The following is a 22,316-nucleotide window of genomic DNA, read 5'->3' as shown; positions in this document are numbered from 1 at the left end:
TTGGCAGAGATAACTGGCCATTTCCTTCTCTAGCTCATTTTATAGACGAGGAAAGTGACTTGGCCAGAGTCTAGCTAATAAATGTCTGAGGCTGGATTTGAATTCATGTCTTCCTGACTCTAGTCTTGGCTCTCTATCTACCACTTAATGGCCCCTTTCCATTTTATAGAACTTCCATATTATAAAATTTACAAAATTTATAATTTTATAAATTTGCAATATAAAATTATTATATACAGTATATAGAATTATATGTAAATTATATGTATATAAGTATATTATAAAATTTTTAAAAAATAAAAATTCCATTTTACAAAACTCTAAAAGGAATTATTGCCCTACATGGAACTTAAGTTATTCCTAGTTCTGCTTTCTGGACTCAAGCAGAAGAATGCTATTCCTTCTATGGGACTGCTTTGCAAATATCTGAACATAGTTACAGTGGCCATCCCCTTTTCACCTAGTTTTCTCTTCTGTCAGCTAGATATTCCTAGCTTCTTCCTCTGATCATTGTATCTCATGGTTTCTAGTTCCTTCAAAATCCTGGTCCCTCTTGTTTGGAAAGCTGTCTAGTTGAAAAATATCCTTTCTAAAATTTAGTTCTTAGAAACTAGACATAATACTTTAGTCTTACCAGGAACTGTTATCTCTCCCTTTTTTTAATGGATTGTCTTAGTGCATTCTAATACTGCATTAGGTTTTGGTTCATGAAAAGCCATAGTCTTTTCATATGAGTACGATTGTCTAAGCATGCCTCTCCACTCTCTTCTAGTTATATAGCTGATTTTTTAAAAACCGAAGTGTAGGATTTTACATTTCTTTCTCTTACAATTCACCTTCTTTGATTTCATTAAGATCTTCTTGGATCATAATTATGGAGTCCAAGGTTTCAGCCATTCCTCCCAGCTTTGTGTCATGGGCAAATTTGAAAAACATTTAATCTGTGACTTCAGGCCTTTGATATTTTACAGTAGAGGGCCAGATCCCTGCTACACTGAAATCTACTTCCAAGTTGACACTTAGAGGGTAATGAATATTTTGTGGTTCTAGTCACTCAGCCCATTTCCAGTCTAAATAATTGTTAATTATTTGTTTTCTAACTCCTTTCTCCAGAAGGAAAGCATGAGAGATGGTCAGTTGCTTTGCTAGGTATCCTGTGTCTTCAGTAGTCTGATCTGACAAGCTAGGAACCCTATCAATAGAGGAAATCAAATTAGTCTGGTGTGATCCATTCTTGATGAAGCAATACCAATTTTTAGGGATTGCCTCTTTCCTTTTTTAAATTCTTGCCAATTCTCTCCTATTATACAGTCTAAAATTTCACCAGAATATTAGAGGCAAGCTCAATGACTAGTTGTTTATGAACTCACCTTTTTCCTTTCTTTTTTTTTTTAAATAATAATCACTTGAGAACTCTTCTCTTGGCTACAGATCTTCTCTTAACATTTTAACATATCTGATTTTTTTCAAAATTTGAACATTGTTTTCCAGCATACAAATTGCAGTCTATCCACTCCTTCTTATTCTGTGTCTATTTGATCTGATAATTTTTTCACAGTGTCCTATAAGTTCATTGTCCTTGAGCAGGAATACAGATGTCCATATGTTGCTACATGGCCAGCCCTCCTTTTCCATTCATCAATCCATCAGATAATATTTTTGATAATGCTTTAAAAAAAACTCAATTGCTGGTGACATGTTGAAGCCTAATATCCTATTTATGTTGTCCAGCCTAACACTATTTTAGAAAAGCCCCAGCTTTTCATTCTTCTTTACTAGCTCCTTCCTCTGATCATTGTATCACATGGTTTCCAGTTCCTTTAAAAACCTGATCACTCTTATTTGGATGCTCTTTGGTTGAAAAATATCCTTTTTATAAAATAGAAGCTTCCTTGCCAACCATTGAAGTGTCCATACTAGAGACTATGACGTGGATGAACTTCCATCATGCTTGTTCTCACCCTTCCCTTCCCCTCTCTTTTGTCATTGGTGACTGCCTTTATGGGATCACATTTCCATTCATTGCTTGTTCCTCTCTACCCATCTCCAGAGCCTCCTCACCAAGGCTTTCCATATACAACCCTTTCCTCTCTTTCTGTGAACCATAAGATCATCTCTACAATTGTTCCTAGATAGAATTTGTCAATTTTTGTGGATTAAAATGTATCCCCCCTGGCCACTATTTCCCTAGTTTGAGGCTTCCCCTATTAGCATGTAGGCATTGGGGGTGGGGGGGCAGGGACTTCTTGTATTTTATATCCCCAATTGCTTGATATTTGTAAACAAATTCCTCTGCATAATGGAAGAGGGAGTAAGATTATAGATTTAACACAAAGAGACTAATGGATTTGCCTAGTTATATAGGAAATAAATGGTACTATCAGAGTTCCCTAGATTAGAACTATTATCACCTTTTTTGTTGCTGTCTTGATTCCTTTGGCACTCTAGTGAAGATTTCTTAGAATAATGTTGAATAAAATAAAATAGGAAATTTACAAAGAAACCAATTGTACTTGGAATAGTTATAAAATATATATTTTTTAAAAATTCATCAGCCCTAGGCAGAACCCTGGCTATTGATGGTGAAGTCCTCCCTATGCCTATAATTATGGATGATATTATGATTGTTACAACTAGCCCTGGACCACTCCAGAACTTTTTGATGAGATCCACAGTCAATAAAAAGACTTCCACTTAACTATCCACACTGAGTAAACAAAATTATGAAGAATTCCACTTGCCTCTATTATAGTCCTCAGGTGGATGGACATTCCACATAACTGTTCTTTTCCTACATATAACTTGGTCATTGCAGATGTGCAGTGAACTGGATCTGAATTTGAAGAGGAGGAAGGAAGCAGGCTTGATTACCACTGGAAAATTATGCAGTACTAGTCTTCTTGCAGCAGAAGTCTACCTCCTTAAACATTCTTCTTCTGATGCTCTATAGCTTTTCATCATGCAGCATCTCAGTCTCTGAGGGATCAGAATTGTAATTTACCCAAAGGACAGTGAAGGAATGTTTGCTTTCTTCTCATACTATTATATTATAAATGTATTGCTTTTATTGGTGGCAAACCTTATCCTTACAAAATACCCAAATCTACCTAAAGGTCTGATAAGCAGAGGATTAAAGCATATTCTCAAAGAGAAGTTGCACATTATCCTTTTTAATTTTAAAAAAGAAAACGTGGGTATAGGGATTATGTGGTGTTAATTTTATATTTGATCTCTTGAATTAAGACGTTTCTGAAGTACAGCTAATTTTAGCTTTATAGATGTTTTAAATATCATCTGTCTTATTGTTCCTCAGTGTATTGTGGGTCTACAATATATGGTATTTTTTAAAACAAGAATGCAAAAATGAGAGATGATTGTATTTTTAATGTAATTTGGCAGTTAAATAATTTTCTTAATACTATTCTGATCTCTTTCATAAAGAAAGCCTACTGAGGCATTGTGCGTTGTGGAAGGGGTACCCACACCAATGAAATCAGGAATCTTTTGAAGCCCTGAATTTTTTTTCCCTTTATAAAAATTCTATTACTGTGCTCTATTTCTGTGCAATTCACATAGACAGCTATAAGCATTAAATGATGATAATTGCCCACCAAGACCATTTTAACTCTAATAATATTTCACTCCATTTGTGGCTAAGATTTGATGTGGGATGCCATTGAAGTTTTTGATTCCTGATGACAAAGGGAGCTGGATTACTAAGAAAATTAGGGTGTACTTTTAAAATGTTTTACTGATTTTTTCCCCTTTATATACCTGTTTTTTTCCCAGTGTTCACATTACCCCTTCCCTAAATTGGATCTTCCCTTGAAACAAAGGGAAAACAGTTTAAGCAAAACAAACAACAGGATATTCTCATGTTAAATATGTTTGGTTGATATTTAAGTCTACCTAAGTTCATAGATTTAGAACTGGAAGGAACATTAGATCAATCCCCTCATTTTACAGATGAGAAAGCTCAGCCCTAGAAAGGCTAAGGGACTTGATCAGGGTTGCAGAGCTAGTAAGTGTCTAATGTAGACTATGAACCCAGGTCTTCCTGACACTAGGTCAAAATCTAAGCTCATTATACTTCACTGTCTCACACATGGGTCAGACCATGAAATATCTGAAAGATCATAGCCCCTGGATTAAAAATTTTTTATACTTTGTCTTCTATTATGAGGACGAACTGAAGCAGCAACCTCTAAAACTACATAAATAATCTAATAGGTTTAATAACCTTACAAATACCCAATGGAGAAATCCTGATATATCATAGCCTCACGAACAAGAGTTTATTAAATGCTTACTATGGGCCAGACACTGGACTAAGCTAAGATCCAAAGAAATGCAAAATAAGACCTTTCTTCCTTATGGTCTGATTCTGGCACAGGTAAGTGGCACAGTGGATAGAACACTGGGTCTGGAATCAAGAAGACCTTGGTTTAAATCTGGCCTCAGACACTGGCTGTGAGGCCCTAGGCAAGTCATTTAATCCAGTTGCCTCAGTTTCCTCATGTTAAAAATGAACTGGAGAAGGATATTATAAATCATTCTTGTATCTTTACCAAGAAAATGTCAAATGGGGCCAAGAAGAGTCTGACAAGACTGAAATAATTGAATAAAAGAGTAACATATTTTACATGGTGCTTAAGTAACAAGAGATAAGCCTGAATAAAGAACATAGATGTGGAAAACTCACTTCCCTATTTTGAATACATTGATATATTCATTTAGAGACATAGAATAAATATGTTGTGGTATTACAAGAACTCATTTGATTTTGTTCTGGGAAAGCCATTCATTTAGTTTGTGCCTGAACATTTTGTAGGAATTTAGTTTTGAAAAACTATTGTTAAAATAAGCTTGGAACTCTCTTGAAAGTGCTGTGTAGTTCAGCTGCTTCTGTAGGATACAATACTATCAAAGGAATCATTAGACGATGGTCCTTACAGCGACTGATCTTTATGGGTGACTCAGAAATCACCAAATGATGTTTTGGTAATTTCAGCAACATATTTCTGTTGGATGGAAGATGGAGTTACTGCTTTTTCCCATATGGAAACTTACTCCTTTATATTTCTAAATATAAAAATGAGAGCAAGTTACTCAGTGAAATGTTTAACTATTGAAGCAAAATCATATCCCCAGTAAAAGGCTTGGGAAGGCTATTTTCAAAAAGTGTTGATGATTCATTAACATCCAGTTTATCTTTATGCTCATGGGAGTAGGTATAATGAATAACTCCTTTTGTTGTGTACTGAAGACAGTCTTAAAGTAAGACAAATGAAAGGGCTAGAGTTTTCTCTATAAAGCACTTATATTTCTTATAATAAGAGTTGTCCATTTCATATATCACTTCTTTGAACACTGACACAGATTCATAGAATTTTATGGCCAGAAGGGACAACTACTTACTGCCTTTGTCTTTTCTCCCTTCTCCTCTCCCTAGGAAAAGTGCAAGGAATTTCAACTTGCCAATGTGTAAAGCTGCAGATACCACAGTGGTAGAGGTAAGAAAAGGAAAAGGTGGTATTTTAAAAAAGTTATTGCTTATGTTTTAATAATAATATATTCTATTGATCCTATTTGACAGTGAAGAAAAATGTTATATTAGAACATAGATTTTTTGTTTTCTGCTTTCTTTAGATATATGTGTATATACATATGTATATGTATTTTTGTATGTATATATTTTTCAGAATGATACACATTTGTTATCTTTATTGAACATTTAACAAATGAGATTTTGCCACATTAGCTTTTTGGTTATGTTTAATTTTGTCATGTTTTAATAGATGTATCATCAAACTTGTATACACATGTTCAGAAGTGGGCAGCTGGAATGGTGAAACTTGATCATATTAAAAATAGTTGAAAGAGATGGAAATATATTTAGAGAATTGAAGAATTGGGGACATTTTGGGTGAAGAGGTAGTTATAATATAGCTTACTTAAATTTGTGGATTGTCTTCTGAAAGACAGTAGAATTATTTTTGTGTGGCATCAACGTGAAACTAACAACAATGAATGGGAGTTATAGGAAAATAAATTTCAAATCCCAAACAAGGAAAATTTTGCTAATAATTATAGCATTGGAATTAGTTGTCTTTTTAAGGTAAGGAATTATCTCTCATTGGGAGTGTTCAAGAAGAGGTTATCTGGGCAATTTGGAACTATGCCCTTTGATCCAGCCATACCAATGCTGGGTTTGTACCCCAAAGAGATAATAAAGAAAAAGATTTGGGCAAGAATATTCATAGCTGTTCTCTTTGTGGTAGCAAAAAATTGGAAAATGAGGGGGTGCCCTTTGATTGGAGAATGGCCGGACAAATTGTAGTATCTGTTGGTGGAATACTATTGTGCTCAAAGGAATAATAAAGTGGAGGAATTCCATGTGAACTGGAAGGACCTCTAGGAATTGATGCAGAGTGAGAGGAGCAGAATCAGGAGAACATTGTACAGAGAGACTGATATACTGTGGTACAATCAAACATAATGGACTTCTCTACTAGCAGCAATACAATGACCCAGGACAATCCTGAGGGACTTATGAGAAAGAACACTATCCACATCCAGAGGAAGAACTGTGGGAGCAGAAATGCAGAAGAAAAATAACTTCTTGATCACGTGGGTTGATGGAGATATGATTGGGGATGTAGACTCTAAAGGATCACCCTAGTGCAATTATCAATAATATGGGAATAGGTCTTGATCAGTGACACAAATAAAACCCAATGGAATTGCATGTCAGCTACGGGGGGTGGGGAGGAGGAGGGAAAGGAAATAACATGAATGATGTAACCATGGAAAAATATTCTAAATTAATTAAAAATTTTCAATTAAAAAAAGAAAAATGTGAACAATGAAAAAAATTAAAAAAAAGAAGCTATCTGCTTGAAGAGATTTTATGTTAAAGTATTAAAGTAAAAGTTAAAGGTTAAAGTAGTTTACCTTTGTAAAGGTAAAGGGTTGGTCTAGGAGATCTCTAAGTCACTCCCTAGTCTATGATGAGCACTAACTGAAGCTAGGAGAACAGGGTTGGAAAGTGCGATTTAGTAGGGACAGAATTAGGAAATTAAGAGACTCCAAAATGATCATGAAAGGCCAATATGATAAGATTTAATGATACCAATGTTAATCCTACATTGGGTTTCAAAAACTTAACTTCTTGTTCAAGATGTGGGGGGAGACTCTAGCTAGAAATAAAGTGAATCACTTTCATTGTTTTAACTGATGATATAAGCTTAATGACCTAGGTGTACCACATTTGTCTTGAAGACTGTCTGTCACCTTTCTGCTAGGACCTTTACTAAAATGGTTTTATGTTGATGTATTATGTCAGTGTATTTTAAGAAATTAAATTAGATGAAATAAGGTTATTCACAACTCTTCTGAGTTCAAGAAGGCATTTTCTAGGAGAATAGCCTTTTTCTACTCAGTTTCTGTATCCTTCCTTCCAGTCAGTCTTGGATAATTTTATTAAGTTAAACAATGACCAATAGTAACTTGCAGTCTGCTGGAAGGAGAGTTGTACCAGTATCCAGCGCATTGTAAGGGTCGTTCACTCCTTAATTGCTATTAACCCTCCGAAGGAAATTATAGGGAACCTAACAGTTCAGTCCTTTGTGTCTGAGGGCAAGTTCTTCTTCTCTAAGCAACAGCGTCTTCATCTGTAGTCTGGGAGGGCTGGACTTGATGACTTCTCAGCTGTGGTCCTTTGGTCTGTGGATGCCGACTCTGTTTGGAACAGTACTCCCATTTGGGGTATGTAATGGAGGGTGGTTTGGGGATGGGATTAATGTTTAATTATAGGCCAGTATCAAAAGGATAACTGTTTTGGGAAGGCCCACTGTGGGCTGACAGGCTAATAGGTCCAGTCCAGGCAGAGCCTGTCCTGAGGTAACAAACACAGACCACCATATAACAGGGATGGATGGTGGATTTATTAAACAGGGGACGGTGAAATGGGAGTTTGGGATAATCCTAAACTAATGTCTACTACCTAAACCGCCCCAGATCTAAATGTCCAGTTACTAGGAGTCTTCACAGATTTGAACTACACTGATTCTTACCTATCTGTCTAAAGACCCCAGACCCTAATATAAATAAAACCTACATTAACCCAAACCCCTCCCTTTTTGATGGTAATAGGAAGTAGTGGGTTTTGACAGTTAGGCAGGACAGGGCCCAGGAGAGGCCCTGGATCCAGAGGGATCTCAGACCTAATCTTATAGACAGATGGTTCAGGATCACACCAGGAAGCCCCATAGATATCAACCAGCCAACAGGGAAGCAGCAAAGATGGAAATGATAAGGTAGAAACAGCCAAGGGCAAGTAGCCAGTCTCCAGGTCAAAACCCGAGCAAGACCCAGCTCAAAAGCCCAGTAAACTGTCTCCCCTTTTTCCTCCACATTCTAGAATCTTTGCATCTCCATCTCCCTTGCAGACCCACTTCATCAGCTCTCTTACTTATAACAGGTGGCACCCTCAGATCCATGGGGATGCTCTCATTGATTAATGTAACTAGCTCTTCTTGCTTTAGGGACAGATTTGAAGAATCATATATAGTGGAGGCACATTGGATTTGGAATTGGTTATAGTCCCTACCCCAGGGACTTCTACCAAGAAGTGTTGAGCTTGAACCTCCATTTACTTTTTGGATAATCTCTTCTGGTTCAGGAAGACCTGCTTCTATGTCAGGAGCTATTTCTACCTCTGCCATTTACTTATAATGCTTACCTACATTTCTACTCTCTCAGTTATTAATACTTTTCCCCAAGCCCTAACTCATCCTGCCTTCGCTAGCAGCTAGGTGGAAAGAGCACTGGAGTGAGGAAGACCACAGTTCCAATCCAACCTCAGACACCAGCTGTGTGACTTTTCATTTTTGTTTGCCTCAGTTTCCTCATCAGCAAAAATAAGGATAATTAGGCAACTAGGTTGATTGAGAGCCAGGCTTAGAAATGGGAGATCCTGGCTTCAAATCAGACACTTCCAAGCTGTGTGACTTTGAACAAGTCACTTAACCCCACTGCCTAGCCCTTACCACTCTTCTGCCTTGGAACCAATATAGAGTACTGATTCTAAGACGGAAGGTAAGTTAAAAAAAAAAAGGATAATAATAGCACCTACCTCCTAGGGTTTTTGTGAGGATCTAGTGAGATAATATTTGTAAAGCACTTAGCACAGTGTCTGGCATGTAGGAGGCACCTATTACATATATATGTAATATAAATGCTTGTTTCCCTCTTCCTGCCTCATTTTACCTCCCTGAGGGATAGGAGGAAATATGGTAAAAAGGTGGCTGATCTTTCCCATTGAGCATGGAGTGGCGGGAGATGAGTTTGAATCTAGACTTTTCTTTCCTATGTAACTTAACATCTCTGGGACTCATTTTGCTCATCGGAAAGCTGTAGCGCTATATTGTATGGTCTTAAGTTTTATTGAACCTTTAGATCTACAGTCCTATGATCCATGAAAATAAAACCAGCTCTTGAATTTCAGCGTTTATAAAGATCCTCCCAGGAGACCCCTTGTTTATTTTGTTCCTTCAAGGGTGAATATTCCTAAATCACTTTAGATTGAACTCTTCAACCTCTCTTGAGAAGACTTGATTTCCTCCCTCAGTAGACTTGACTGTCTTTGAACATTTATAGTCCCATTGTATTGTACTGTGCTCTAATCAGTCTATATCTGGAGTATTAGGTTCAGTGCTGGACCATTGGCAAGCCAGATTATCTCCATCACAAAGTGAGCAGAGAGTGACAATAGAATAAAATGGGGATAATTGGATGAAAAACAGAAGAAACTTGGGGGTTTTGCTTAGAGAAGAAAAGAATAAGGGCAGACGTGGTAAGGATCTTCAGATATTTAAATGGAAGTCATGTGGAATAGAGATTAGATTGCCATGCTTAGTCCAGAGAACAGAACTGGAAGTAGTGCAGATTTAGGTTCAATGTAAAGAAAAACCTTTTAGTCCTTAGAACATTCACAAATCAAGTGGGCAATCTTAGGAAATGGTAAAAATATGATTGTTGGGATTGTGGTAGAGAGGAATTCTTTTGGGATCCTTTCCAGTGTTTAAGATTCTGTGATTCTACAAATCACCTAAAGAAACAGTGAAAGTTTCCCTTGACCCTGCCATATGTTCTTAGATAATAAGGAAGGGTTTTTTTTTAATGCCTTCTTCATATCTATCTTTTAAAAATTCAGACTCATTTTTTATCCTACTCATCTCTGAATCTGCAACTCATCAGCATCCTTTCCAGTATTAATCCTTTATTCTTTCTGAGCTTTCCTTCTTATTTTAGTCTAAATAGTTTTAATATACTATATATATATATATATATATATTATTTTTTTATAGAGCCACTCTTTCATGCCTTCCCCTGATCTTTTTAACTTGATGAGGCATCTTATTTTTTGGAATATCCATCATAACATAACCCTAAAATTTTAGAGGTGATGGGGACCCTAAGATATAATTAGCATATCATGAAAAAAAATGTATGATGAGAAAAGAAGGTAGGTTAGTTAAGCAGTAAGAACAGGGATAGCCATTGGACTGGAATACTTGGAATGTCAAGAGAAAGTGAGTAAGGCCACGTTGATGAGATAATAATTCTATTTGAATAATAATAAGAATAATGGCTGACATTTATAAAAACACTTTAAGGCTTACAAAGAACTTAACACACATTATCTCATTTGATGCTCACATCTCATCATTTAGTTCAACCCTATTATTTTGCAAATGAGGAAATTGAGGCTCACCCAAGGTCACACAGCTGGTTTATGGCAGAGTTAGAATGAGAATATGTCTTCTCTGATTCCCAGTTGAATTCTCTTTTTATTGTGTCATATTGTCTTCTCTCTCAAATTTCATACCATAGTATTCTGCGTCCTAGTACTATGTTCTGAAATGGCAAACTTGAAACACTTTGGTGATAATGTAAAAGTCTATAATAATGATTTTAGTTTCTTGGACTTCACTAAAATATGGGCATAATGTGGACACTGACTTGTGTTAGCCTCCACCATTTTAGTCTCAACCCCCTCCCTCCCTTCAACTACCTCCTCTGTTTCATTGTATGAGACATTTATTCTTCCTTTGGATTGTGCACGAATTTGGGAGTTGTATCTTATGTAAGCCTTTCTGGGAGCTATATGAAATTGAAGAAACAAAAAAAATATGCTCATTTTCTTAATTGCTTTAAGTGCTAGTGTTGGCATATTGGTGGGGGGGGGGAGGCAATGCCCAAGTGTGTTCTATTCATGATGATAAGCATTATTGTTATGGAGGACTATTGTCCAAGACCCTGTTGGTTATAGGGAACTCCCTATTGAGGGAATTCCCTCTGCCAAAACTTGTTGGAATCTTCTTTGTAATTTTTAGTCTTAGAGAGTCACCTGGTACACTGAAAAATCAAGTCGTTCACTCGGAATCAGGGTAGACAGTCTAAGTCAGATGTGAGAATTGAACTCAGAACTCCATGGCTTCCAAATCTGCTTTCTATCCATTATGACTCACTGACTCATTGAAAAGTAAGAGTAACCAAGAATATTTTTCCTGGATCAGATTCTTTTTGAATTTGAATTTTTTTTTTCAATTTTTCAATTTTCAAAATTGAATTTTTGAAGGATGATATGTTTTATTCACTTTTGTGTATCTCAGGATTGGAGCAAGCAACATAATTTTTATGAGCAAAAAAAAAAAACCCAAAACAATTTTACTTTTTTTTTTTAAATAAGTTAGGCCCTGTTTTACTTCTCAATCCTGATCCCTCCCCTCATTTCAATGTATGGGGAAATTATCCTTCTGCCTTTGAATTATGTTCCAATCTAAGTATTGTATTACTTGTATGTCAGTCTGGGAATTGTGTAGAATTCAGGAAACAACATTTTGCTTATTTCCTATAATTAAAAAATATCTTATTGCCCATTTTAAAAAAATCTCAAGCATTTTTAAGTTTAACCCTAAAGTTATGATTTAGTGAAAACTGGAGGCATTTTTTCCTGTGTATAGTAATTGGGTGGTTATCAAAGAGGCAAGTAGAACAAGTGGGTGCATATACAGATTTGGTATACACACCACAAAAGTATCTCTTTTGAGCCCAGACACGTTATTTCTGGACTTTCTTCCCTTTGAGTGGGTGAATTCTTCTATTGTAAAATTCACCACTGAAGAAGTGTAAAACCAGCCCATGGAAATGATTCTTTGGAGTTGTTTTATTGGTGAATAAAATGAAAAGCCATGAAGACTACTGAATCTTCAGGTTAAACCTATTTGACCTCTTCCTCAAGGTGAGGTGCTGACTATACCCCTCTTGAACAAAACTGCTAGTCCTTAATAGGGTACCATCCTGCTTGTCCTACCATTCCAGGCTCCTCTGGAAGATGGTCTGTCTGCTTTTTTTTCTGAAACATGCCTTATAATAGAAGATTGAGTGGGGAGGGACAGGGAGTGTGAATCACTGTCAGAACTGGAGGAGTCAGGAGAATGCAGACGCCTGGTGTGTGCTGTCAAAAAGGTCGTCTGACTCACAACCACATAAGGTTGATGAGGAAGACTGTGACAGAAATAAACTACCCAGCTTGGTTTTCCTTGGGCTTTTGGACTTGTGCTTTGGATAAAATGGTGATAAATCTCCAGAAATTTACATGTGCCTTTTCAAGTGCATGTACATACTTTTGGTTTGTTTTTATTATTTTCTCTTATCAAGATTGTTATTTTGTGTGCATGTGTGCTAGTTTTACTAGCATACTTGAGAAGCTGACTTCCAGGGTGCATGATTTCTGCCTGTTCTGTACTAAGGCCTAGTACAGTCAGTCTTCCTTAAGAGATAAAATTAGATGAAAAGCTTAAGGGTTCTGCTCATCTGCCTTTCTTCCAATCAAGCAGTTGCTGTTTCAGTTTGTGTGTAGAGATTGTTTGACTTACAGTTTGTGTAATACCTGAGTAAATTAGATTGTCAAGTTAATGATGTTTGCACATTACTTCCTCAGTATAAGCAAATAGGATGTTGGTTGTCCTAGTCTTAGATGTTTGTAATTAAAATCAACTTTTAGTATTCCCTTCCTTCCTTCCTTCCTTCCTTCCTTCCTTCCTTCCTTCCTTCCTTCCTTCCTTCCTTCCTTCCTTCCTTCCTTCCTTCCTTCCTTCCTTCCTTCCTTCCTTCCTTCCTTCCTTCCTTCCTTCCTTCCTTCCTTCCTTCCTTCCTTCCTTCCTTCCTTCCATTTTAGAATCAATACATTGTATTGGTTCAAAGACAGAAAAGTAGTAAGGACTAAGCAGTGGGGCTTAAGTGACTTGTCTGGGGTCATACATTGTCTGAGGCCAGATTAAAAACCAGGACTTCTTGGCTCTCAAATCACTGAGCTACCTAGCTGCCCTCTTAACATTCATTTTCTAACATTTTGAGTTTCAAAAAAAATTGATTTTGGTTAGATTTTGGAATTTGGATGCATTTGTTATTTTTTCCAGTGAATAACTTTTATGGCTTTTTTTAAACATTAGAACCAGATCCCATTGAATCTTTCCTTGTAACAAAGAAAAATTTGAGCAAAGCTTGACAAAGTGTCCTCATTTGACATTATGTGATATTCTGTGCCTGTAGTTCCCCAGTTCTCTACCAAAGGGAAGGAGTTGTATTTTCTCCTCTTTTCTTTGTGATCAAAATTGGCCCTGGCAATGAAGCTCAATTTGGCAGTATTCAGGTGTTATTTTCATTGAAGATAGTAATTGCTGTTATAATCCCAGTCCCAAGGCTCATTGATATGGAACTCTACATATTGGTAGAGTTCAGGAGGAACAGAGTTGGCTAGAGTGGGAGAGAGGAGAGCTCTTTGGTTCTCTTAAAAGTGTGTATGTGAGACTCCATCCATCCATCCATCCATCCATCCATCCATCCATCCATCCATCCATCCATCCATCCATCTATCCATCCATCTATCTATCTATCTATCTATCTATCTATCTATCTATCTATCTATCTATCTATCTATCTCTTTCTGTCTGTCTGTCTGTCTGTCTATCAATTTTTCTACATATCTCTATGTGGTCACTTCCACTATATATAATATATATGTAGTTGTTGCTTCTATTCTCTGTTTATACAGGGTTTCAATACCTTTACATCAAATATCTCTGATAAAAGTTTGGTATTTGAAAAATAGAGAGAATTAACATGAATGTATGAAACAAAGAATCATTTTCCAATAAGTGAGTTGTTAAAGAAGTGAAGAATGAGGAGGCATTTAGTACTTATCATGTACAATACCCCTATGCTGAGGCATGAGGGAGACAAGAGAAATCCAGACTGACCCTGTTTTAAAGGACTTCATATTCTGATGGGGGAGATGACTCTGTACTGATCTAACAGAACGGACAGGGGTATTCATGATATTAAAACACACCATTTATTGTTTGACAAATGGTGAACTACTACAAAAGAATATATATGAGTATGAGTGAGTATGAGTACAGTCAGATGTAATCATTCTTTTATGGAATTTTGTGTATATGCAAGAACCATAGATTTAAGGTTCAGAGGAAACTCACAGGTTGTTGAGTCCAGCCTTTTCATTTTACAGATGAAGAAACTGAGGCCTAGACAGTGAATAATTTGCCCAAAATATGAATGAAAAATAAAAAATAGTTATATAGGGCAGCTAGGTGGCACAGCGATTAAGTGCTGGACTTGGAGTCAGGAAGACTTATTCAAATGAAGCTTCAGATACTTAATAACTGTGTGACCTTGGGCAAGTCACTTCACCTGCGTATTTTAGCTTCCTAATCTGTAAAATGAGCTGGAGAAGGAAATGGCAAACCTTTCTAGCATCTTTGTCATGAAAACCCCAAATGGGGATCACAGAATTGGACATGACTGAAAAACAACTGAATAACAAGAACGTTTATTGATGAAGATTTGCAAAGGACTTTACAAATATCATCTTATTTGGTCCTCAGGACCCCCCTGGCAGCTGAGGGCTATCATTATTTCTATTTAACAGATGAGGAAACTGAGGGTAGGAGATGATAAGCAATTTGTCCAGGATCACACAGCTAGTAAGTTTCTAAGTCAGGATTCGAATCTAGGTCTTCTTGACTTCCAGGCTAGCACTCTATACACTGCATGACCCAGATTCTCTTACTTTGAGAATCAACAGTTCTCAAAAGGTAATTTTAAATTAAGTAGTTGCCAAATTTTTTATTGTCATTGATTTGAATGCCAACTGATGTTTAGAAAGAATTAATGAAGTATCCTTTTTTTGTGAATAGAAATTATGTTGAAAACTTTTTTTAGATTAATCCTCATGACACCAACAAAGGTAATTAATTCTGGATGCTAGTATATTTTGTAATTATAGGTGGAAACAGTGTGGATTTTAAACAGATGACTTAATCATTTTTGTAGATGCTATGAATATTTAATATTTACAAAGCAGATCTTGTTAGAGATTTGGGTTATCTTTTTTCTTCCTTTATAAAAAATGAAAACATCTGAGAGATTAAACATAATTCCTTTCCTTTCAGATTTCATTTGCTCTTAATTCTCAGCTAAATATCCTGCGACCTTTTGTTTCAAATGTAATGATATTCACTCATTTGTATTTTTAATGACCTGAAGAGAAGCTACAGACAAGAACAAATGGGAATTAAAAAGGTCTTTAGCCACATGAAACACTTTGTCAGATAGACTCCATTTCAATCTTTAAACAATATTATTGTCCACACTGTATATTGGTGTATATCTTTACAAGAAAATATATCTTTCAGACATAGGAAAATAGTCCGTATATAGGACATCATATTAACATTTTACAGTGATAGCTAACATTTCTATAGTATTGTAATGTTTGAGAAGGAACTTTACCTAGATCAGCGGTTCTCAACCTCTCAATTTGTAGCCATGAGAATACATAATGCATATCAGGTATTTACATTCCAAATCATAACTGTAGCAAAATTACAGTTTTGAAGTAGCCACCAAAATAATTTTTTTGGTTTGGGGTCACTGAAACATGAGGAACTGTATTGCAGGGTCACGGCATTAGAAAGGTTGAGAACCGCTGACCTAGATTCTTACTCGAGGTTCACAACAATTGTGTGAAATAGGTACTAAATTTATTGTTTCCATTTTAAAGGTGAGAAAACTGATGCTTATGAGGTTAAGAAAATAAGTTGGAGTAATGTAATAAGTTTCAGAGGTAGGATTCAAACTCAGATCCATATAATCACTCACTATACTACTTTTTATGTGAAATAGTGTTTGGAGGAATATTAGTGACTATTTAAAAATTAACATTAATTTTCTCATAATATTTAAGCATGTGAAGACTTCTTGATAAATAATGAGCCCATTTCGTTGCTTTTGGGGCAGTTAGATGATTCAGAGGATGGAGCACTATGCCTGGAGCCAGGAAGTTGTTATTCATTCATTTTCTGTGATTCTTTATGACCCTATAGGTGATGCATAAAAGCTTATTGTAGTGATGATTTTTATTGATTTTTTTATTGTTGATGAATATTAATTATTGATTTATTGGTTGTCTTATTATTTATAGGGGAAATTTAAGTTAATTGGGTTTGACTGTCTTTCCATTTTCTCTTCTCTTCTCTCCCATACTAACATGGGAGTTCAAGTTTTGTAAGAAGAATGCCTGACATCAGGTACAAAATGAGACATGGATTTTTGGATACTACAAATGTATGGATTTATTTTGCTTCACTAAGTTTATTTGTTTATAAGGATTGTAGTCTACTTTTTATTAGATGATCTCCTCTTGGGAAGGAAGGAGAATCTCTCCACAAAAAAGGAAACAAGAGGGTCATTGAAGCATCCTAAAAAAATGCATAGAAGGGAATATAGCCCAGAAGGGGATACAGAAAAGCAGGAGAGTTTTAAATATAACTTGTCAACTTAGTTATATGCTTTTTAAAAAATAAGCTGTGCATAAGAGAATTGTGGTTTTTAGTTTTACTTTGTATATGAATTGATTTTGTGTATTTGTTAAGAATTTTTTTTTTAAAGAAAAGGTTTGAGTTAATGAGTCAGTATCTTCTGACAATTCTCATTGTAGTTGTGGTATAGTTTTACCTTATAGTCCAAACAAGTGTTTCATTAAAAAACTTCAATTGATTATTAATGATATGTAGATAAATTAAAATCACATAGTTGATAGTTTTATTCTATATAACTATAAGCAGTGTAGTACACTTTCTATTGGACTGAGATGAACTTTATAAATAAAAAGGTAGTGCTTGGTTAGAACCTTTAAATTGCATTGAGTTTTAATTCCTTCTCCATTAGGCTATGAGCAGTTTGATTCCATATTTATATGTTGTTTTTTTAATGAGTCACTTGCTAAAATTAATATTTTCATTTTTATATTGCTACCAAAATAGATGTCTATTTTTTGGCATTGCAGAATTAGTCAGGTACAAAATATTTTGGTGGACAAAGTATCATAGCCTAACTAAGCCCTGGTACAGTGGGCTGATTTTAAAATACTGACCCATTGCTCATTTTCTTGAGTTTTTATAAAACTGAGCACTTGGAAAATGTTTAAAAGGTGTTGAATACATACCAGTTGAATGCAATCTGGAAATTTTTGCAGGTTTACTTTGTTGCTTCTTTTGAGAAAACATTAAATATGAAAAGATGGACTTATTGTGTGAATTCCTTGTATAACTTTAAAGAATTCCAGTTCTCTTGTCTTCTCTGACTTGGGTGGGATTGCTAAATATAATTCCTAGTCTAAACACCACTTGCATCCAAAAGAAGAGGAAAATAATGAAAAGAAAGGTTCTTGATGATAAAAATATATTAAGTAAAGTGCTAAACCTTATATTGTATTTCTTGTTGCTTAGTAACAATGTGGCAACTACATCAGAGTTCCATTATCTCAGGTACAATGAACCTCATTGCATTGTGGATTAGAAACACTGATCACAGCAAGCCATTTGGGTACCATTATCCATGCTAAACTTTGATTCTGTTTTATTATTTTTTATCCTGAAACCTGGGAAAGAAAAAATTGATTTAAGTATTTTGTTTGCTGATTGAGTAATTAGTTTTTGTGTAGCTATTTTGCCGCATGGTCTGATTTATAATTTTTTCCTCTTAGACTTATGACTTTTTATTTTTCATAACAAAAATCATTATCTAAATTACATTTCTTTTGGCTTTATTTCCCCCCAAATAGTCTACATATTACAATTGTTGATTTCATGGATTCTTGGTATGTAAGGTTTTTCTTGGGTATCTCATGCTTCTTTTCTTTTAGAGCAGAAGGGCCAGAAGTATTCTCAACACTTTCCTCCCCTTATTTCACTTTGACTCTAATCTAGATATTTCAATTCTTCTTCTACTATGTGATGGTGGGTTTAGCACCTACCTTAGATAGAAGAAGTAAAGTTGATTTTTCCCCCTCTTTTGTTTAAACAAAGGAACAATTGGAGTATATGTGTATTGAGTGGAAATGAATTGTGTTCATATCACTCTCTCCATACTCTCTTCAGGGTGCAGGTTTTTCGTGGAACATATTTATTGGTCTTTTAATCAGTCAACCAGAAAATGCTAGTTTCCTAGCAAAGTAGGCATTAAGTACCTACATTGTACCAGGTTTTCAGCTAGGTGGCACAGTGGATAGAGTATTGGGCACATCTTCTTGAATTCAAATGTGGCCTCACACACTTACTAGAGAAGTGACTCTGGGCAAATCACCTAACCTGGTGTGCCTCAGTTTCTTCATCTGTAAAATGAACCAATGAAGGAAATGCCAAACCACTCCAGCATCTTTGCCAAGAGAACCCCAAATGAGATCACAAAGAATCAGATATGACCAAAACTAACTAAAACAACATGTATCAGGTTCCATGAAAAGCCCTGGTGATACAGAAAAAGGACAGAAAACAGTCCCTGCATGCAGAAATCTCATAGTCTCACAGAGGAGGTAGCATGTAAACAATTATTACAAACAAGACCTATGCAGGATAAATTGAGGAGGCATCATCATCTCAAATGAGGAGGCATCATCATCTCAAAGGAAGACGTATTTCTTGTTGCTTACTAACAACACGGCAACTACATCAGAGAGTCACATTATATCAGGGATAATGAACCTATTGCATTGTGGGTTAGAATTACTGATCACAGCAAGCCCTTGGTGACACTGAGATTAAGGAAGACAGAGAGGCATCTTACATAATGTGGGCCCATAACTGAGACGTGAAGAAAGCCAGGGAAGTCAAGAGGCAAAGATGAGGAAGGAGAGCCTTCTAAACATGGAGGGATTAGCCAGTGGGGGGAAAAACCTTGGGATCAGAAGATGGGATGTTGAGTTGGGAAGAACAACAAGGAGGCTAGAGTCTGGTACTATGAAGAACTTTGAAAGACCAATAAGATTTTATATTTGGTCTTGGAGGTATAGGCAGACCTTTTGGGAAGATCCATTTGACAACTTATAGGAGAAAGGATTGGAGTGAGGAAAGCTGGAGAACAAGGAGGGGGTATCATGAGGGAAAGGGAAGGAAGTGCCATGTGCTGGGCAAGGCAAGTCACCACCACCATTTTAACTACCATCTTCCCTCAGAGTCTGATAGAGACAGCCCAGGACCTTGATCCCAATATCCACTGGAATATAGCAATGCCTCTAGCCCAGTGTCAAATGATTCAACATTAGAAACTGATAAGATTTTATTAGTTAAAATGTTATAAAAGAAGATGCATTATTCTCTGCATTGCTGCTGTACCCAAAGGAACTTGGGACTTCTCCATCTGACTTACACTTGAAACCTTCCAAATGTGTTGTCTTCTTTGTTAGAATATGAGGACTTTGAGTGCAAGGACTGTCTTTTCAATTTGTGTCCCCAGCATTTGGCACAGGATTTTCCATATGGTAGGCATTTAATAAATGTATTTATTCAAAATTAGTAAATTGTGGTGGAATGCCCTTGGAGATAAATGAATGCACATACATATATACCATTCTTTTTGGGTTAGGAAAACATAAGAAAATGTGGAGTTATTATTGTGGCCTATAAATTGAAACACAAATCCAAGAAAATCCTGGAGTTGGTAGACATAGATTTCTGTATATTTCCAGAAAAAAAGTTACAGAAAACCAGTGTACATGGTGACTGCATCTGACAGTGTGTGCAGTATTCTGTATCCGTACTCTCGTACCAACTTGGTGCTATGAGTAGAACCCTGGAGTTGGAGTCTGAGAATCTTTTAAAAATCCTAAATTTACTGATCTCTTAGTCACTTGTGTTTCTTGCCCTTCCCTATTATGTCCTGTGAGGCCTTCTCCTTTGACTGACTTCTCTGCATTAGAGTAGCTGCCTGGGGTTTTTGTTGATACTGTTGTTCAGTTGTGTCTGACTCTTCATGACTGCATGAATGATAGCACACCAGGCCCTTCCCTCTTCCACTATTTCTCAAACTCTGTCCAAGTTCATGCTCATTGTTTCCATGACACTTATCTATCCATCTCAACCTCTGCCATCCCTTTCTCCATTTGCCTTCCATCTTTCTCCTCATTAAGGTCCTGGCTTCCTATTATGTGATTAAAGTATTTAAGTTTCAGCTTCAGTATTTGACCTCCTAGTGAATAATATGAATTAATTTATTTATTGACTGATTTTATCTTCTTGTTATTCAAGGGACTCTCAGAAATCTTCTCCAGCACCATAATTTCAGGGTGTCATTTCTGTGGCACTCAATTTTCCTTATAGTCTGACTCTTACAACCCTCTATTCTCAAAAAAACCTATTTTTGATTGTACAAACTTTTATCAGCAAGGTGATGTCTCTGCTTTTTAGTATACTGTCTAGATTTGCCACAGCTTTCCTTCTAAGAAGCAAGCAGTTTTCTAATTTCATGGATGCATTTGCTGTTTATGGTGATCTCTGAGCCCAAGGATATAAAATCTGACACTGCTTCCATTTCTTCTCCCCTATTTGTGGTTAGCAATATCTATGTTAATATTTAACTTAGGAAAACAACATGGATGGTAGAAGTAGAGTTTTTCAAATATTTTTGTGTTGTATTTTGATTTTTCAGTATTCCTAGGCTTTGTGCTACTCATCCTTCATGTTGTCATCATTAACACTGGAACTAACAATAGTGATGATGATGATGATAGCATCTATATAGCACCTACTGTGTGCCAGGCATTGTTCCTTAGTAATCATTTTACAATTATTATCTCATTTGCTCCTCACATCCCAGAGAATCAACTACTATTATTATCCCTATTTTATAGTGGAAGAAACTGAGATAAACAGAGGTTAAGTGACTTGTCCAGGTAACACAGCTTATGTGTCAAAAACCAGATTTGAAAAAAAAAAGTAACAAAAAAACTCAGATTTGAACTTAGGCATTCCTAACTCCAGAATCTATCCTCAGTGTCATTGAAGTACTTCAAGGAAGAGAACCTCAGATAATTAGGCTACCAAGACCAATTAGGTAAGAGATTACAATGGTAATAGTCTGTCATTTGTGTGGACTTCCCAATAATGTGGTCCTAGTTCTCTTTGCTTATGCTCATTTCTGGGAAGTAGTAGGAGAATATATTATTGTAGCATCTTTTGGAGTTGGATTCAAAATAGTAGTTGTTTTATGATTCTCTGGGTAAATATGACTGACCATTTTATGCTTTTTTTCTTTTAAAAATTTCTAGCTGAGCTGAAAGAATGTTTCCATTTCCAATATATCTTTGAATAATCATAAAATTAAATTACACACTTTTCAATATTTTTATACCTAGCTATAAACCCCAGGAAAATGAATTAATGTTTTCAAACATGGCATATACTACTATACCATACAAACCATTCTGAATGTGCTGATCTCAGCCTAAAGTTGTGATACCTCTTGAGGAAAGCACTAAAAACATCTCTGAAAAGAGAAAGAGAATCTTTTTTATGAATTATAATTTGATTAACTTGGATTGCATATACCCAGAAAATGATTGCATCTTGATCTCTCTCTCTCTTCAGAACTTTGGTTAGGGCATAATAAATTTAAAATTAAAAATTTGTTTCCACTTGAAACTTTCTCTCACTGATCAATTTAATTAAAGATTACTAAATGTATAAATATATAAAGTACTTTCTTAGGTTCTGGGGATACAAAGGCAAAAATGAAAAAAAAATCCTTGTCCTCAAAGATCTTTCATTATATTGAGTGATAAAACATGTATATAGATAAATAAATATAAGGTAACTCAAGGAAAAGGAGAGAATATTTACCGATGGGGGATCAGAGAAGGATTCATGGATCAGATGACAGAGCATTAGCCCTGG

The 22,316-nt window shown here is 35.8% G+C and overlaps 1 protein-coding gene across 1 annotated transcript in view; it reads left to right on the top strand.

The window, feature by feature from the left end:
• The window catches only part of OXCT1 (3-oxoacid CoA-transferase 1), a 176,924-nt gene that overhangs the window by 27,994 nt on the left and 126,614 nt on the right, over window positions 1–22,316 (top strand). The window contains exon 7 of the mRNA XM_007487410.3: window positions 5,453–5,513. Coding sequence (XP_007487472.1) covers window positions 5,453–5,513 — 61 coding nt within the window. The remainder of the gene's footprint in view (window positions 1–5,452; window positions 5,514–22,316) is intronic.

This window comes from Monodelphis domestica, chromosome 3 (assembly GCF_027887165.1).
Source record: "Monodelphis domestica isolate mMonDom1 chromosome 3, mMonDom1.pri, whole genome shotgun sequence".
NCBI lineage: Eukaryota > Metazoa > Chordata > Mammalia > Didelphimorphia > Didelphidae > Monodelphis > Monodelphis domestica.
This window is presented reverse-complemented; position numbering and strand designations above follow the sequence as displayed.